This window comes from Onychostoma macrolepis, chromosome 02 (genome assembly GCF_012432095.1).
Source record: "Onychostoma macrolepis isolate SWU-2019 chromosome 02, ASM1243209v1, whole genome shotgun sequence".
In the NCBI taxonomy this organism is placed as follows: domain Eukaryota; kingdom Metazoa; phylum Chordata; class Actinopteri; order Cypriniformes; family Cyprinidae; genus Onychostoma; species Onychostoma macrolepis.
The window spans coordinates 25,099,632-25,119,331 of record NC_081156.1 but is presented as its reverse complement, the minus strand read 5'-3'; the positions used below and the strand labels follow the sequence as shown (position 1 = coordinate 25,119,331).

Here is a 19,700-nt window from a genome sequence, read left to right as displayed (position 1 = left end):
TTTTTTTAAATCGCTCTCATTAATATTAATTAGACTTTATGTCATTCTGAATTGGAATTTTGGTTTAAAGGAAATTGTTGAGTGTGTGATGATCTAATGGAAAATTAGAAAAAAAAAAAAAAATCAACTCAAAATATCCATGTCAGTCCTATATAACAACAGCAATATCTATAAAATATAAATAACACTTTAGTCATTAACACAGTACACAAGTAAAAATTTGCAATATTTAAAAAGAATAGTTTTTGTTTGAAAGTCTCTTAAACTGTTCTTGTAAACTAATAATATTTCATAATATTACTTTACTGTATTTTTCATTAAATAAACAAATTCATTAAATAAATTAATAAATTCTTTCAAAACATATTCTTAAATCGGAATTACTCCCAATTTCTGACCAAATACTTATTTTATCTATAATAATGATTTATATTTATTAAATATAAATACTGCATTCTTTAGTTCTAAAACATTCTTTAAAGTAGCTCATAATATAATATAATATAATATAATATAATATAATATAATATAATATAATATAATATAATATAATATAATATAATATAATATAATATAATATAATATAATATAATATAATATAATATAATATAATATAATATAATATAATATAATATAATATAATATATCTCAGTGGACCATGGTATTGCCATCCAATGCTATAACTATATACCTCGGTAGCACTATACTTGTTTGTAAGGTAAGAAACAGAGTTTAAGGAAACAGAAGAGGCAGAAAGAGAAGAGGGAGACAGAATAAAATAGGACTGGTGCATAGAATGTGGTCTGGCTGTCAGCACTTGTTTTGAGTCTTGCTCAGATTTGTATTTGGACTGGGTCCTTTTCTGCCAAAGGAAGTGCTTATCCTCTGTTCTAAAAAAAAAAAAAAAAGTCTTCAAGCGCCGAGCGCCGAGCACTGGCTTTGAAAATCTGCCTGAATAAGCTACCTGACAGCAGGCTGAGAAAATGCATGCACCAAACCTCATGAATTGCTACAAAACTCAGGAACCTTGTGTTCTTTGACTGTTGATAACATTTGGACTGGATGTTTTGCTGCCGGTGGCGGCAAAATCTCAGCCAAGACACCTAAAACTCTCCAGAAACATTGACAACATTTTTACATGCAGTGAATTTCTAATTTTCACATATTAAGAGGCTAAAACACATTTTCTTTCTTCAAACAGACAGCATGGAGTTCTCAGTTATTCTTCACAGAACTATAAACTTTGCCTTAGATGAAATTAAACAAAAAGACACACACAAACAGAATTACACATTTTTTCCCATAAAATGCTTTTTGTCTACACAAAAACTTTCTAAAAATGATATTGGTCAAGTGCAAGACAATCGAAACAGGACTTGTCCAACATTTTGAATCAATGTGTTGCATATGTTTAGTTGTGCTGATGTCATTGTCATAATAATAAATCGGTCTCATAAGATCAGCAAGATGCAATTACATTGCTAGCTTCATTATTTTACAAATTAGTATTGGAGAGCGTTTTACAAAGTCTGTGTTATGGTGGTGGAAAACAAAGCATAAACATAAGAAAAATCTGTGCAGTTTCAAACAAAAATGTACTAGCGTAGATGTGGACTGAGACGTTGCGGGAATCTCTTCTGAAAAGAGGAGATGTGAGATTATCGAAGTGCTTTTCCTCAGGCGAAGCTAGAGACTTAAGCGAAAGTCTTGGTTTGGTCTCCATTTTATCTCTTCCTGTCTGGAAGAAATAACTAATACTTTGGAAGAGCTGCACAAGCGCACACAGTCCTCAAACAAAACTTCCTCAGCAGAGCAGCTGTCAGTGAAGCATGTCTCAAACCGGCGTTTATCCACCGTTCGGAAATCCAGAGTAGCGGTTTTTAAAAGTGATGTGAGCAGGGCAGCCAGACAAACAGCAAAAATAAACACACACACAAATTGAGCTGACCCTGCGGAATTCTCTATTCCGCTGATAGGGGTAAAAAATAATGCTAGCAAAAACGAAACAAACGAAATGTCAATGAGACCACTGAATTTTTTCCCTGATGCCTGGTCCCCTCAGTTTCATCTGTTTGTAAGATAGTAGGGGATGTTGGCAAAAACAAAGCCGAACGCAAACGATCTGATGCAATCAATTACTCATCCCATGTAAAACAACAACAAACATAATTTATTAGAGATTAAGTTGCTCTTCCACAGGGGGGACGCTCTCTTGGTGCAGGAAAGATGCACTGCCGTGGCGAGGCGAGGAGGAGAGGCATACGGTTGGAAAGGCAGGGGGTAAGACAGCGAGATATGGCAACAGGACGACTGAGGAGGAGGAGGTCGACTTCTCAACCCAGCATGTGGTTGAGGGGGCGTGGGGCTTCGATGGCATTGTGGTTACGCTTGAGCGCAGCCCACAGCAGGAAGCACTCGCTGGAGAGCCCAGCAAGACATCAAAACAGAGTGAAATATGCTGGAGAGGACGTCCAAACGCCACTGTCACAGAGAGATAACACGGACATATGCATACACCAACTGAGTCACTCTTTTTCAGACAAAACAACAGACATCAGTCACTTCAGACACTCAAAGATTTCTACTGCAAGTCACAATTTGCAAACCCAGAAGCTCAGAAGTTGCTCTGTGTCATTTGCCATTTCAGATGCTTTTAAATTCCCTAGGAGAATACCATGCTTTTGGGTGAATTTGATGAGAAATACTTGCATTCATATTGAAAAAAAAATGAACTTTTGACACTTGACTGAAGAATTTGGCATTTTTTAAAAAATTGGGGACATTCTAGAGGAGACTAAATCTAATTCTAAGGTAAAAGGCTGAAAAGCAAAATACTTGAGCAAAATTTGACAATTTTTGGTGACATCTCGCTGTTTTCAAAAATGAATGATTGAGGTATGGGAAAATGTTACTTCCGTGGCTGTTTGCCACAAATACACCAGAGATGGACTGCGCTGAAAATAGGTCAGATAGTTCCTGCTCCCGGAAACAGGTAGAATTAGGAAAAGGAGGAAGAGAGGAGAGAGAGAGAGATGGCCAGAGATAGAAAGAAACAGGATAAAGCAAAAGAGAGGGAGAGAGAGCATTTTGGAAAGAAAAGGAAAGAGAGAAAGTCAGACACAAGAGGAAAGCAAAGGAGTGAAAAACAAGAGGAGAAGATATGATACACAATGATAGTACAATAGGCTTTTTAAACTACCTTACCATACCTTGTAAATTCCTTGATATGTGAAAATGATAAATCAAACAATACCAAAGCATGCACCCTGATATACCATCACTTCACCATAGTATCACCACAACACTTATTCGAAAGTGGAAGAGAGGAGGAGGAGACTGGACTGCCTCACTTGCATTCATCTGGGAGCCTCGAGCGCACTGGCACAGGTGTTCAGACAGGGACAATTCAGCTCCTAACATGAGTAATGAGCACTCAGGGGGAGTGTGTGCAAGTACACAACACAAACACACACACACACACACACACAAGCGCTGAGATGGCAACACACATTTATGTTGTTTTCATACTTCTGCTCTCTTGGTGCGGTGCTGGCAAGAGTCACTGCAGATCCCTGCAGGTTCACCCTGAGCTAAGGCAGCCCTTGTATATTTACCAAAACAGCAAGACTGAGCCGGAATCAGTCGGATTAGAAAGCGAAAAACATTTCTAAAACTTTCATGAAACCTCTAGTAACCACGGCCTTGTTGCAAGGTTGTTTTACACAGCTCTTTTTTAGTGTAAATGGCAAAAAAGATGAACAAGATGAGCTGGCCAACACGAAAACATTGCGGTCCTGTGGACAGCAGTGAGGAAATAAAGGGCACCTGCGATTGTCTGTGTGATTCGAAAGAGAAAGGCAAGGCGACAGATTGCTCCCAAATCCAATTAGGCCTGTACTCCTTTTCCCTGCGAGCCTAGCGCACAGCGCTCTTGCTGAGAGGGTAGAGAGAAGGCGGAAGAAAGGGGGTTTTAGAGAGATAATGACTCAGACTGGAGAAAGACAGGAGAGTTAGAGAGAGGCTCTGTGTCAGCACCGAAAACCTTCACGCCTAGCAGCCCTGAAAACCCTCTTCAACGCCTACAAGTGGAGCAGCTGGCTTCAAGTTCGGTCAGCACAAAAGCCGGGATCACTTTGGCTTTTAAACAGACAAAGCGAGAGCTAGAAGGAGCAAAGAGCACCTATCAAAGGCCTTGACAACATCGCTACACAAGCTAAGATAGACCATGTTTGGATCCAGAGAGTCACGCAACAGCTAATCGAGTACCATTGACATGAATGGGAATGTTAACGCTAACACATAGCTTTCTGCAGATAATACAGATCACATTGAGCTCCTTTAGATAACGGAGTTCAAATTAGTGGTTGATCAATGTGTACTTTTTGATGGCTAATGGTAATGCTGGTATCTTGAAAGCAGGGTGGCCAACAGCCAATATAAAGCAGATTAATATAAAATCATAAAGACAAATAACATGCTGCAATGAATATTTTACAAAATATTTACTAAATGAATCAATTTCAGGGCTGTATGTTAACTTTTTCTGCACATAGCGCTGGTGCTACACAGGTTGAAAATTTAGTAACACAGGCCAAACAAGTATAAAATGTCTGTTATTATGTCTGAAAGCAAACAAAAATAATTGAATTCATCGCTTAAACAGGCACTGATGTATACAGAGCACAAAAAAAAAAAATACAAACCATCACAAAAATTGTTTTTAGACAAAGTTGTTTCTTTAATCGCTAAAAATGGAAGAATGCAGAAACATAACACCTCCTATACCTCAAAAAAAAAAAGAAAAGAATGGCAGACATTTAGGCCAAAGTGGGCGAGGATAAAAAAAAAAAATCCTTGTCATTATTGTTTCTTTGTTATTAGAAAATATGACCGTTTGTTACCCCCACATTCTTCAAAATATATTTTGTGTTCAGCACAAGAAAGAAATTAATACAGATTTGGGACAACACGTGAGTGAGCAAATAATGACAAATTAAAATTAAATAAAATTTTGGGTGAAATATCCTTTTGATGATATAATTGGCAGCATGTTTAGATCTGTCGCTTTAAGAACTGCACACATCCGTTTCTCTCTCAACTGTTTACTTTCATTTTAGTCATAATAACCAACTGTGATTATATGTAAACCTTGTGTGTTTTTGACAGTATTAGACTAAATCAATCAGACGCTAAAGACAACTTAGTCTAGTAATAAGCCACTGTTTTAGTGTGTGGTGTGCACGCGCTTCATGTCTGAACGTTATACGCTCAGACAAGTCACACTTCAGAACAGCACACAAACAAAATGTTTAACCAGCAAGGCTTTAAAGCAGATGCAAATAATGTACTTTTGTGATTGCGCATAATTGCTGTGTCCCGTGAGTGTAACTCTATTGCAGAGTTATTTGATGTGAATGTATGTCGCATTGTAGCCTACTGTATTTTGATACTGAGGCGCCACAACTGCAGCTGATGTGCAGAATGTGCGTTGTAGCACGATACAATATTTTTCTTCAAAAGCAGATTGTGGAGACATTTTAATAATCCACGATCAAAAATCATCATATCGCACACCCCTAACTAGCAATCATCAATCTCACACACATAAACAAGCACAACAAAATCACTTCACACTATTAAGCGGCTGTGTTATGAGCATGCAACTGTATCACACGTGTGCTACAGTGGTAAATTTATTCATTGCACAGGCCAGTTTTGCCAGGTAATGTGTGTCACACTATACAGCCATATGAAAATAATTTAAACTTGAAAAAATATCTGTTCAATAAAAAGCTTGCAGGTACTTTAGGTAGATACTTTCAATTCTAGAATTCAATTATAATATTTTTCACAGATAAAGAAATTGTTTAAAACATGACAAAAGGAAGTAAATAATATAGTTCAGTCATGAAACTCTAGGGTTGTTAACGTAACCGATGATATTCAGAGAGTGAAATGACTTGGCACAAGCCGATTGGTTCATGCTGCATATGCAGCCAATGAGCTTACTGCCTTGCATTTATATGGCTGGCTAGCCTTCACTTGAGATTTCTGCAGCGTGCTTTCAGAGTTTCTCTGAAGCCCTCCACCTTCCCCAGCTCTGCCTGTATAGATCTGCTACGGGTTATTTTATATGCTATTTGTGCAGCAGCAGTATGTCTTAAATACTCACGGCACCGAATCGCCATATGCATTGGCATTAGCAATTTCCTGCACTTGCTTGCAGCAGCAGCAATCTACAACTACAGCATTAATCAACAGCAGCAGCAATTCAGCAGCAGTGTAGCAGATATATTCCGCCAAGACCAAATACATTAACATTGTCATATCCATCACCATGCAAAAATCTTCAGAGAGTTGTCATGATTGAAACGCTGTAGCCAACAGTGCACTGACCTAACTGTGTGCATTGGGAATAATATTTTCTCAAATAAAGTGCATCTGTTTGCAGTGCTGTCAAAATAAAAGTCCCACTTTCAACATTTATTAGCCAATGCCACTCATTAAAAATACCAAAGAGTGGCCGATATAATCAGTCTTGGCGACATATCAGTTGAGCACTAGTTCACATCTGGGTTATGATGTTATCTAATCCAGTCTTCTCCCCTTTTTTTCTTCTCCACACTTGCCACTGTATTGTTAAATAAAAGTGTATTATTTATTTGGTCTTAATGTTTACATAAGCATCTCACACTCCAAAGTTATTTGCTCATGGGTCGTTGAGTCGAAAACAGAATAGTGTTGCTCATTAAATTTCTTTAATGTCCCAGCATGAATATTAATGTCTATCTGTCTTTTCAGTGCAGATATGTAATAATTCCAAATAAATGGTCAGCGTCTCGCTTCAACAGTGTGAAAAAACCCTGTAAGGTCAGCCATAACTCAAGCCTGGCATCTGTGAGGGGTCCAGAGGATTCATGGAGCCCCTCTCTATATTTCACTAACAGATCATCGGCTTCTGTTAGGATGTCATTCTGAGTGACTTACAATCCTTCGGCCAAGCCCTGGGCTTCACTCAAACGCTTTAGATCTCTTCCCTCTCTCAATTTTAGCCCTTGTTTTCCACAAGGACACTGAGAATTTGTTGTAGTGGTCAGAACAGAAGCAAAACATTGCATTTTGCACAGCATTTCATATATATATATATATATATAGCGTGTTTCAAACACAACTCTGTTTTTCTGTTTTGCAGCTTCAACGCTTCTATATACAAACATATGTTACTGGTTTGGTTCTCTGGTTTGATTTCAGAGAATTAATAATCAGTAACTGCTTTGATTCAGTTCACTTAAAGGATTTGTCAGACTGATTCAAACAGTGCCTTCTGGGTTTTGAGTCTCTTTTGGAATGACTCATTAAAAGAATGAGTTCATAAGAGCCATTCGTTCTTAAATCCGGCTACACTGGTCAGCAAAAACCATTTTAGCACACAACTCAAACTCAATACAAAGAGGTGTTTTCATACCGTTATTTTACAGCATACTGCCTTTACACTGTCATCACATTCAAAACTTTATTTTGTCTGCCATGGCAGTGGTGATTCAGCAGCGTATAAAAATCAGTGCAGCAAACACGGTGTATATTTCCATCCCCATGACAAAGGAAGCCACTGAAGCCATTCATTGCAGCCATTTCTCCCTTGCCTATTTGCATCAAACAGCACAAGTCATTCATCACTCACTAGCCAGTCTCTCTGTCTCTCATCATCAGTAAAATGCCACGTCTCACAAAAACAATTTTGATTGTGATGTTTGTTTGAGTTACAATGAGGTAAAACTGATTAGAAAACAGCCAACCAATGACAGCCTTTCTTTAGCAGACTGTAGAGACAGCCTCTTGATTCGTTCACATTGATGGCAGATAAGACAAACATTCTCACATTGCAAATTAAATCGAAAGGATTATTCAATTACTAAAAACAACCATCCAGCTGAAAAGTAACTCGGTCTCATTTACTTCTCAAATAAGACGTTTACAGGTCAATTTTACTTGCATTTGGCACTTAGTGCGTGTTCATTTTGAACCCTGTCTGAGATCTTTCTACAAATCCCCTTATTACTCCTACAAAAAACTGCCACACAGTAAATACATAACATCAACACACACACATAGACAAAAAGAACAAAGAGCATGATGGTGAGATTGAATAAGGCTGAGGTTGTTAGTGGAAGTTCTGAGGCCAGGTGACTGACTGCACCATTTTCGACTCGGATGCTGAGAATCTTCCCAATTTTTTCCTTTTATCTTCTCCATCACCATCTTCCTCTTTTTTCTTCCAGCTTACAAAAGAGCCCATATTTTAACGGACATACATAAAGTGAATCAAGTGTATCACTGCAGGCGAGAAGGAAAGATAATGCCTCTGTCTGCAGGACGCACCATGAAAATTAATAACTGCTTTCATGAGGACAAGCTTCCACTTCCTCTATTCTCGCAGGGCGGCACCATCCGCCACTGAAGTGGGACAGCTCGCGGCCAGCCTCCGACTCCACAGGAAATCAAGCATTGAGGAAAGAGACGTATTGTATACAACCTACAATACACCCCAAAAACACCCATTCGCTCTCGGTTTGTGCCTTTGTAGCATTTTCATTCCTGCAGCGGTGGCGAGAGGCCCGTGGCATGCGCTATTGATTTCAGCTTCAGTCAGCACAGTCATATGACAGACGCCACACGTATGAAAACACTCAGACGGATAGGGGCTGTCTCTTTTTCATCTCTCTTTGTGCCAGTGTGCACTCTCTCTCTCTCTCACTCTCTCTCCTAGAGCCAACAACTCAAACACAGTCACACTCATCTATTGAAACACAGAGAGACGTCGCACCTGCATTAATATTTTACGCTGATGTGTGCAGATCCTGGCTTTAATTAAAACTACCCAGCAAAGTGAATTCACATTATCTCTGTTTGAGTCCCAACAGTCACCACGTGTGTGTTTGCGCAAGCGAGGGAAAAGATCAGGAGCCGCGCGCCCCGACGCTGCGCTTTTCCACCTGGGAGGAAGGAGGGGGCGGAACCGCAGCTGCTCCTATCTAAAACAAACACCTGCAGTTTGACAGCCTGGGTGTCTCCTGCACCCGTGGAACATTAACATCCTCCTAACTCATTTATGAGCCAAAGATAAAACTCCAAGCCTTCTCGGAGCATCCAAACAACACAAAGGGCAGCACCTGCGTCTTGCATTCCCTCAGCGTGTTACAAGAATATCCACCAACCGCTCAATTAAAATAGGCTCTGCTGGTATCAGATCGGCATGGTATTCGATCCTACCCAGACGAGCGGAGGGGATCAAATGCCCATGAGTTACGTAAGAATTAGTCTGCAGGGTAGAAATGGTGGTTTTTCTTGCACTGACAGCTGGAAGAAACAAAAAAGGCAATATCTGTAAAAGCACCAAATTTAGCCATATTCTCCACTGCAGCCTAACCACGCAAACAGTGACATAACTTCTTAAGGAAATGCTTTGGGGGAAAGTGGAGAGCTGAAGTTTCATGGAAACCTCTCAAAATTGTTCCAAGTTTAGCAACAGCAGCTAAATAATATAACTGCATACCATGCATGGGGGCAACACATATAAATAGTTATGTAGATATTGTGTAAGGGTTCAGAGGGACTACAGAGGGAATATGATGTATTTGTGCTTCAAATTTAATAGAAAATGGTTTATAAGTTGTGTTTTATGGGGCTCGACCTAACCTAAATCTCCATTCTACCAATGACATGCTACTGAGAATGTCAGAAAAAAACACTGGTTAGCATGCTAGAAGTCACATTCAGTTTGGTAGGTTGCCTCTCTATAATAGTAGCAAAAATCTAAAAGCTGTTCAGGCATTTTTGTGCAGCCCAGTCCAACAATCATCTGAGCCAATTTTTATAAGAACTGGACAAAATTAGTAGCAGTGAAAAGAAAAACAATTACATTCCAAGGCAGCCAATAATCAGAAGAAGAAAAAAATAATAATAATTTCCAGACAAAATGTTTGAAAAGTTATTAATACAAGGAAAGATTATGAAACATAAATTAAACTATTAAACTGGTAGTTTGTTAAGGGCCTATTCAGGACCACCACCGATCATTATTTATTGATGTACGATTAATACGGCTGCCTGAGACTCCCACCTAGAAGAATAAGAAAACAAACAGATACAATAGATCAGGGCTCTTCAAATCCAGTCTTGGGTGGCCAGCGTCCTGTAGACTTCAGTACTAATCTCAATTTAACACACTTTTCTGTAATTTCCAAGTAATTCTGAAGATATGATTTCCTAGTTTGGGGAGGTTTGCTTAGGGTTAGAGATAAACTGAATAGTTGAAGAGCCATGCAATAAATCATTCTAGCTGTAGGGCAGAGGTGGACAACTTTGTCCCTCAAGGTCAACTGTCCCCAGAGTTTTACTCAAACACATCTGAATAATCTAACCAAAATCCTTTTAGAATTACAGACATGTGTGTTTGATTAGGACTGGTGCTAAACTCGAAAGAAGCGTGCCATAAACATGTCTGCAGCAAGTATCGGGCCAGATTCTTCAAGACTCATCTAAGCATGGCCTTGCTGATCTAGACCTTCACAGTGTAGTCTTGGCAGTGCTCTCTACCCGGCTCCAAGTTCTATTAAAGCCGCTGATTGGCTCTCTCTTTCGGCCATCCTGTCACCACAGAAGGTCAGACAGAGTATTTCCACAGATCAAGCCGGAAAGATGAGATGTACGCTGCTTCTTTCCAAGATGCCGAGCGAGCTGCCAGCAGTTTGCAGCGTGATCCAATCATCGCAGGTCATCAGACAATGACTTTACTCCAAGTTGTACAAATGGCAAGCTGGCTGAGACAAGGTTTAGAGTCCACTTCAATGAAACATGGAGTATGGACTTGCCCTACAGCGGCAAAAGGTCAGAGCAACATATACTGGAGAGATGTTGCCCTTAAAAAGATGCTATGGTAAGGTGTACCTAAAGGAGGACAGGAATGAGTTATGTTTGCTGCTTCCAAGCAGTTAGCTTCTTTTCAGCACAGCGAGTTCAGTGCAGCACAAAACCCGAGGTCAGTGAGTGACAGTGCTGCAAGGCCTACACAATAAGTCTTGTTTAATAATAGCGTGGCATGGATGTTTCAGAGACTTCTCTGGGTTTTCAAAACACAAGCTGAGAATGTTTGGGAAGATGGAGGACAGGATTCCAACACGATGCTTTCTGACTACGCTACATTCAATCTCTCGCCCAGAGAGGCGGGTTCTGTCTCGCGGTCTACTGGAAGTAATCCATCTTGTAGCGCCATTGTAAACACCGTGATTACATCCATTCACTCGCATTCACTTCTAAAGAAAGACATGCATCATACAAAGGAACAGTCACGATCCATCGCTCGGTAACATACGGCCATGCATACGCCCACACGCGCTCGTACCCAATCACCATGAGCTCCCCGTTCACCCAATCGCCAGTTGTCAGCTCGCCGGCACCCAGCACAGGCAATTAGAAGGAAAGCTGGAGGACAGCGTCCCAGAATCCCTCTCTCTCTGGAGCTGGAGCAATTTAATTGAGACTGAATCTCAGGGACTAGCCCACTTCTTGAAGACGATCAGCAAATATGAGCATGGTCCCAAAGCTCCACCACCAGCACCAGGCTCACAACACCAAGCAATCAGCCATACTGAGAAGAGAAAATACACTCTATTTGTGGGCGGCAGCGTGCATTTATTACTATGATTTTGCATGTATAAGTTAAAGGGATAGTTCGCAGTTCTGTCCTCATTTACTCTGCCATTCTGAACCTGTTTGAATTTCTGTCTCCGGTGGAACACAAAACAAGATTCTAAAGCCTGACACAAAAAAAGGCATTTTTCAAAAAAAATCTACTGTGTTCCACAGAAGAAAGACATATGTTGCACATGTTTGGAATGTCATTAGGATAAGTAAATGATGACAAAATCTTATTTTGCGGGGTTACTAATGTGTGCATGCTTCTTCTGAACTTCATGATTCAGAAATGCATCCGAGCAGAACTACAGCTGTGTGAGTGTGTGCGCGTGGAAGAGCATCCAGTGTTATTCCTGTGCAGATTGGCCAGAGCTGACCCCTGGGAGAGACTGGTGCCATCTAACCAGCTGGCGAGAGAGCGCCACTGACAGGGCCCATCTTACCTCCAAATGCAGCTCTTTCCTGTTGTCTCCTCCCTTTCTTTTTCCCTCATCCCTCCCTGCCGCTCATCACACCGACGCTAATGATGCATGCTGGGTAATTAACGTTTAAATTAAGTTGAGCATTTGCATGGCATATTCTGGCTTGAAGATTGGCATGCTCCTTGAGAAGCAACATTGAGACAAAAAAAAGACAAAAAGAAAGCTGGATCTCGCGAAACAAAAGACTAAGACAGATCTAACAGCTGTGGTCCACTTAGCGAAGTGTTTTCAATGTTCCACTTTGCTCCCTGAACAACGGCAGCGATGCAAAAAAAGAGAACGCCTTTGCTTTCCCCCAAGCTTGATGTTCTTAGGTCGCAGCACGAAATCCTAAGTTATGCATCTATTCCAGATCAGCAACCCAATTTATTTAGCTCTGGGATAACGCTGTGCTTTCTCTGAAAAGGCCAGCATAAATCTCAGCCTGCTTTTACAGACCTACCCTTATTTGTCACTGCTGTCTTTCTGCTTTATCCTTTTCTTGTGTACTCCAGCATGCTGAAGCTAAACTCCGAATCTCTTTTTTCCCTCTAAGACTCTGAGTTTTAGAAATACTCTCAGATTCTCAGACACAATAACACACAACATCAAAACAAGCTGATTGTTAATAAAAGCGGTCAAGCTCAACATGTTACCAAATCCACTACCTATGCCAAGGTCGTTGCTTTGGTTCCCAAACACACACATACTGACAAAATGTATACTGTGAATACGCAAACATACAAGTAAAGACAGTACAAGCAACCTTGTGCGCATATTGAGATTCACAAAACATGAATAGTGTAATTCAACTCATTCTGTTATGTACTGACACTGACATTGTAATATGGTGATGTGATTACGTCTAAAATAAACTGGTTTGCACTCAGAGATAAGCCAGACCGCTAGTGAATTCAATGCTACAATAGCATTCTGATGTAATTTTGATGAAATCCCTCTTTTTTGGAGGAGCAGAGTTTTGAAAGCAATCTGCCAGACATATCACAAGGTTTGGAAGGTTTTCAAATGTCATATCATACCTATGAAAGTGTTGAGTCATAATGTGGACGGCTTAGATTTAATGATTGGTTTATATTTGCGATTCTGCCTCATATTTCTATTATATTCCTGCTCTTCGAATGCCATACTCACCTTGTGCAGCTCTTCATGCATAAAGGAGTTTAATTTTCAACGCGGTTTTCCTTTGCTTTTCAAAATTTTATGGCGTGCTAGGATCCAGAAAATTGATATGCAAATATTCAAGGTTCCGATTCCCTGATTCGCCAATCTGTTACACTGAAAGAGCCCAATCTCAAGCAAGGAGTTACTTCTAAGGAAAGTAAATCAGGGCACGCAGGTAGGCCTACTGACAGATATTCCACTTGTGCGCTGACGAATAATTGAACTGTTCCATATTCATCACTGCCCCAGAGACACAATTAGATCTCTTATCTCAATGTTTGTGTTCCTACAAACACATTAGCAGCTTTTTCCATGAAAGTGACGGAAAATCCTGCTTCATGCTCTAGAAGTGTTAAGGACTATGCAGCCGTTGAACACCTCATTGAGCCTTATAGAAAAGATTAAGAAGAAAGGCAGCTACTATGAGCATTGTACATTAAACTAATCAAGCAGATAGATCACTAGAAATGTGCCATAAAAGGTCAATGAAACATTGATAAGGGGAAATGGCTATATTGAGACTCGTGCTTGAGAAAAAAAAAAAAAAACTCTGAGCCTCCGTTATAGGTTAGTGATTTAGCAAAGCATCACTATTATTTTTATTCTTTATTCATCCAGAACTACAGCACATAACTCACTGTGCTACTGTTTGTGCTAAAGCTGTGAATGATAGCTTTTTGAGGACAAGTGATCTATGGCTTTTATTAAAGATTGGATGTACTATGTATGCCTGCCTGGTGACAAAACGGCCAAAAAAATCCCTTAGACTTAAATTGAAAAGGAGTCAGAGGGTTCATACATCCATATCAAAATGTCAGAGAAACCTGAGGGAGACTCAGACCAGCAAGAAAACATTCTGAAATACCCTAGAAACTTCATAGACACACCCTAGCAACCAGCCAGAATACCTTATGAAAAAGAAACATGCCTTTACAAAAATCTCTTCTTGGGCCCCTGAAGCACCCGTCATCTCAAAACTCCAAATATTATAAAAACATGCGGGCAGGTTTTTCAGACTTATACGGCACCATACACAATTTCAGGAAATTATTCTTATTGCAACAAAAACATCCAGATTTATATCATAATCACTTCTTAAACAGAAGCACCACTCATCGCCTTGCGCAGCAGACACTTGTGATTTCATTTAGGTGTCCTAAAAGTAGGGTCATCGTGCATATTAAACTCACACTGATGGAACAAATAAAAGAAAGCTAGAAAAACAAAAACAAGCCATCAGCTCCAAATAGATGAATGTGTACTTGATAAGGGAAGATTCATTGCCAACCTGAAATGACACTCTCTGCCCTTCATTGACAGTCTGCATGATCCAATCTGACTGTAATTTATCACATATCATCTAAAGCATTCCACTTGTGCACTAACAAATAACTGAGCTGCTCCATATTCATCACTGCCCCAGAGACACAATTAGATCTCTTATCTCAATGTTTGTGCTCCCAAAACACATTAACAGCTTTTTTCCATGAGAGCAATGGAAAATCTAAGGCTTTATGCTCTTGAAGTCTTATACACCAAGCAGTCATCATTGAATAGAACAGATAAGATCAGTAGAAATGCGCCTTAAAGGTCAATGAAATATTGATGAAGCAAAATAGCTATATGCCTCATGCTGAGAAACCGTAAATACATGATTCACAGTCTTTATTGTTCCTATAGTAATGAAAGCATTCAAAATTGTTCAAAAGATGCAGATGATCTCGTTGAAGTGTCCCAAATAAAGGTTTATCGTTAAGAAAACGGGGGAAAGAAAGACAAACTTGTACTATGTAAGGACATACGCGTTGCCAACCAGATTTAAGACACTCTCAGACTGTCAATGACGCTGTGAATTCTGCAAACTAATAGTAATTGATAACATATGATCCTAGACACTGGTCTAAGTGACAGACCGCTCCAGGCGTTTCTTCTCATGCGGTGACATTCCAAGTTGTCCGATCTGCCTTACCTTTCCCAGCCAGGATGCCGCACTGCCCGGAGAGCACCAGGAAAAGCATCGCTGTTATCACGCACATCTTCATGATGAGCCCAACACTTCGACCAGAACGCGATGACCTAATTCTTCCTCTGTTAATCTGAAAAAAACACCACTTTCTGTCTTTATCTGTCCTTTAACGACGGTGAACTGAAGTCTCGCTAGTGAACTCCCAGCAGCGCGAGACGCGGTCCGAGCGCACGAGGTAACGCGGTCTGTGTGTCTGCGCGTTGCGCGAGTTAAACCCCCAGGATCTGGCTGCTACGTCACACCCCGAGCAATTAAGCTTCACCTATGATAAGGCATTTATTTACGCCCTTTCTAAATGCTATTCTGGTAAATGTTTTATTTGATATTTTCATGTTTTGAATGTGAGATTAGGAATTGATTTACATTTGTGTTACTGGTCGTTTTTGAACTATTTGCTTCTTTTTAATTTCTCAGACTTTGGAAGCCTAGTATAAATACACAGTATGATTTTGTCCAAACATCCTTCTCATTTATTATTGATATTATCATTATCTTAATCCAGTGACAAGACTTCTCCCAAGGTGGGCAGCTGCTGCCCTGTGCCTTCTGGGCACATTAAAAATTAATAACAATAACAAAAACAGCAGTGCTGGGAATTTTTCTTTATGGTTCATAATCATGTTTGCATTTCATTGCCTATGCTAAAATTATGACAAAATGTTCTAAAGCCGCTGTAAATCCTGTAATGTACAAAACTTTCATATACAGTATAAAAAAAATTAAAAAAAAAAAAAAAGAATCTTTCAAAAGTGTTATTCACCACTTTATTAGTTTTTTATTTATATATATATATATATATATATATATATATATATATATATAAGTCTTGGTGATGCAAATACACATAATTTTTTTTATATTTAATTAAATGTTTTAACTGGTTAACTCTAAGTTACCTTACCATATACAGTGAAAAAATAAATAAAATGTAATACATTTTAACATTTTACTGTAAATGTTTTTGCCAGTAGAATTAATAGAAAAAAAATATGAGTCATATTATAATTTATAAAATCTTTTAATATTATTATTATTATTATTATTATTATAGTGTTATACAAATTATTATTTTTATGTTTAATCAGTATTTATTGCATTATTTTAGTGTCCTGTGTTACCGCAGTGGTGTTTTGTGTTTTACCACCTGTATAATTATGGTGGTTATCAGTACTTTTAGGAATATACACAAGCTAATTGAAGTATTTGTAGTATTTTGGTGTAACTTACAGACAGACAACAGCATACTGGACATCAAAGGCTGCAAACCAAAGTTGTAAAATTCTCACGCTGTTTGTTCACACTTGGAATTTAACAGAATTTCTTATGATTATGTTGCGTTTTGAAAAGTCACACTGATTTGAAATGCAGTTTTTTGAGCTGCGGTAATCCATTTTCAGTAAGACCATTTTCAATCCATATTAATTTCCTTTTTTTTCATGGTTGTCCCTGAAAATTACCTCTTAGTTTCCTCCCATGCATTAACCACATGTGTACTAAATCCTCACTTTCCTGTAAAAACTGCCATTCTACATGCAGTGTATATTATGAAGATCAAACATTTTCATTTCTGATGGCGGCTCATGCCCTACCTAAGACTTCCCCTCAGGTGAAGTGAGATTTGTCAGCTGAGGTAAAAAAGTGTGTGGACTGTGGACTTCCCATGTGCCCAGGTTGACTAGGAAAGCTATGAGCGTTCAGCCATGAACTAAAGGTCTTCTCATTTCCTCCTACTCTCTTGAGAGCACTACGTAGGTTCAATTCAAGATATCCAGACACTGTAAAAAACTAATTCCTGTTTTAAAACTTGTAAAATGTATGTAAAAAATTTAGAATTGGAAAGTGCAATATAGTAAATGCAGAAAACGTAATTATGCATTGCTTAAGATCTGTTATAGACTGCATTATGTAAATATGGCAATGCAATCATTTAGCAGGATGTAAATTATAAATGCCTGTAAAAGTCAGTCTTTAAGATGCAGTTTCATCACAATGGAGAAAGAAAACGTTCTGAAATCCATTTAAAATTCTATCCCACCACCCATTCTTTCATTCATTTTATTTCCTATTTTTTCTTAGTTAAATGTCAATTTCGCAGAAGCCCAGGGGAATTTCTGATAATCGTTTTAGTTGCTTGAAAAAAATTAGGTGGTTTAAAATGCCATATTATTTCCCCAGTCTTCCTGAAACCTAATTTACCTGCACAGCTGATAGATTGGAAAAACCATTTGTGCTCATTCATTCCAATCGTTTGGCTTGTTGCATTTCAGGGGATGCATTCTGTTGAGTAAATTTGCTCTAGGTGAAAGCTTCTTCACTCTTTTATCAATGCATCTGCAAGTCTAAACATCCAACGCAGTGCAGACATGAGAGGAAAGAGCTGAGCTCTCTGTGAGAGGAACCTGCTCGTGCTGATGCCTGAAGCAGGTTAGCTGCCAGTGTATTATAGATGATGTATACAGTCTCACTGAGGTTTTGCAGAGATCCACCTTTTCGGATTGCGATCTTTAATTACTCCACTAGCAGGATCTTAATGCATCAACACTGTATGGTCACTTTGTGTACTGTTCAGTTCAAAGCTTTGTTTTTAAGGCGATAAGGCTAGCTTATGCCATTACTAACTTATGGCTTTACAAAATTGGAGACAAGTATAAGGTAAAACTCGAACTTTTTCAATGAACTAAATGTGGAGAACTTAACTGATAAGGTTTTTTAATTCTCATTCCTATTATTTGCCTGTATGTTCAGTACTACCAAACATGCTAAGAGTTTTACTCTTTCTAAATATGTAATGTTGATCATTATATGCATATATGATATAGCCTACACACGCATCATTTCAAAATACAAAGTTAATATTGGATTACTTACAGAAGACACAATATTGCCAGTTACTTTGAACGTGTTTCTCTTCAAACAAATGTGTGTCCTTCCTGAAAGTTTGAACGAATGAACAAATCTGTTGAATAAATGATTGAATGACTCATCCCTGCATTTCGTTGCTAAATGAATCAGTGTTTTTGAATGAATCTGTTGAATGAGTCAATGATTCACTCACAAAGACAATCACTTGTCGCCTTCATGGCGTAAAGATGTAACTGCAGGAAAGGATCACTTGGCAATCTCTTCAGAACTTGGTAACTTTTCAGTTGATTGCCAAGGCAACATTTCCTATTTTTGTTTAGGTTTTTACATTTTAATTTAAGTTTAGGTAACCTTTAACAATTTACAATGACAACACTGGCCTGGAAAACACAAACACAGCAGACAAGGTAGTTATATAGTGAAAAATCACAGTGCAGTCGCACGCTGCTTGACTAATCAGATGCAAAGTCTGAAACTAATTGTTGTATAAAAATCTAAATATATGTACATAAATTTACATCAACATTTCATGTCACTTGACACAAAGATTAATACCTGTTTTCAATAATGCTATTAAATTTGTGTGTCTTATCACCCACATCTCTCTCCAGTCTTGTAATATTCTACAGACATCGCTGTAATATGTCTTAGCTGTGTCTTTTGCTATTATGGAGCTCTCTAAATAATTAATTCCAATTCTATTTAAAATCTTATGAGAGCAATCTGTTCAAATGAAGTCTGAACTCCTCTTTTGTAGGAATCACTCTTTTAGGATCCACCACGGAGGTGATGCATCATCCACAGATATTACATTTTTTATTTGCTTTATGTGTTTTTCACTGCCTCGGTTAGACTCTGAATCCATCATTTGCTCATGGAGTCAATCTTTTCAGCACCTTGGAGAGTTCTCAGTATCTGTGGCAGTACTACCTGCCTCCCAAGAGGGGTCACCCCAGAGTCATTTGCGTTTAATTACTGCATAGAAACTACTTGGGATAACCTTGCAAAAAATTAAAAAAAATTAAAAAAAGAATTTAAAAAAGTGAGTCAGTATTAGAAAATATACATTTTCCTTTGAATGGCAGTCACAGAAAGAAAGAAGAAAGAAGGTTCTTCAGATTATAGAAAGGTAAGAAAGAGATGGTTCTTTAAAGAACCTTTGACTGAATGTTTCTTTGTGGAACCAAAAATGGTTCTTCTATGGCATCGCTGTGAAGAACCTTTTAAGCACCTTTATTTCTAAGAGTATACATTAGGGTTGTGTCCCCCATATTGTGCCATATGTTTATTTTTATTGTCATTTTAATTTGTAGAAGAAAACATGACAGTGACAACTGAATACATTCAAGAATGATAATTGACACTGGACATGAATAAATACATAAACAAGTAAAACACAACATAGAAAATCAAGTTCCAGTAAAATATTTTCACAATCCTCTATGATGTATTTATCGTGTGTTTATTATGGTGTA

The 19,700-nt window shown here is 38.6% G+C and overlaps 1 protein-coding gene across 4 annotated transcripts in view; it reads right to left on the bottom strand.

Moving 5' to 3' along the window:
• clstn2a (calsyntenin 2a) overlaps positions 1–15,592 on the bottom strand; it is a 214,966-nt gene extending 199,374 nt beyond the window's left edge. For all 4 annotated transcript variants that reach the window (XM_058748413.1, XM_058748423.1, XM_058748433.1 and 1 more), the window contains exon 1: positions 15,307–15,592. In XM_058748413.1, coding sequence (XP_058604396.1) covers positions 15,307–15,379 — 73 coding nt within the window. In that variant the 5' untranslated portion in view covers positions 15,380–15,592. The remainder of the gene's footprint in view (positions 1–15,306) is intronic.
• Positions 15,593–19,700: the final 4,108 nt, after the last annotated feature.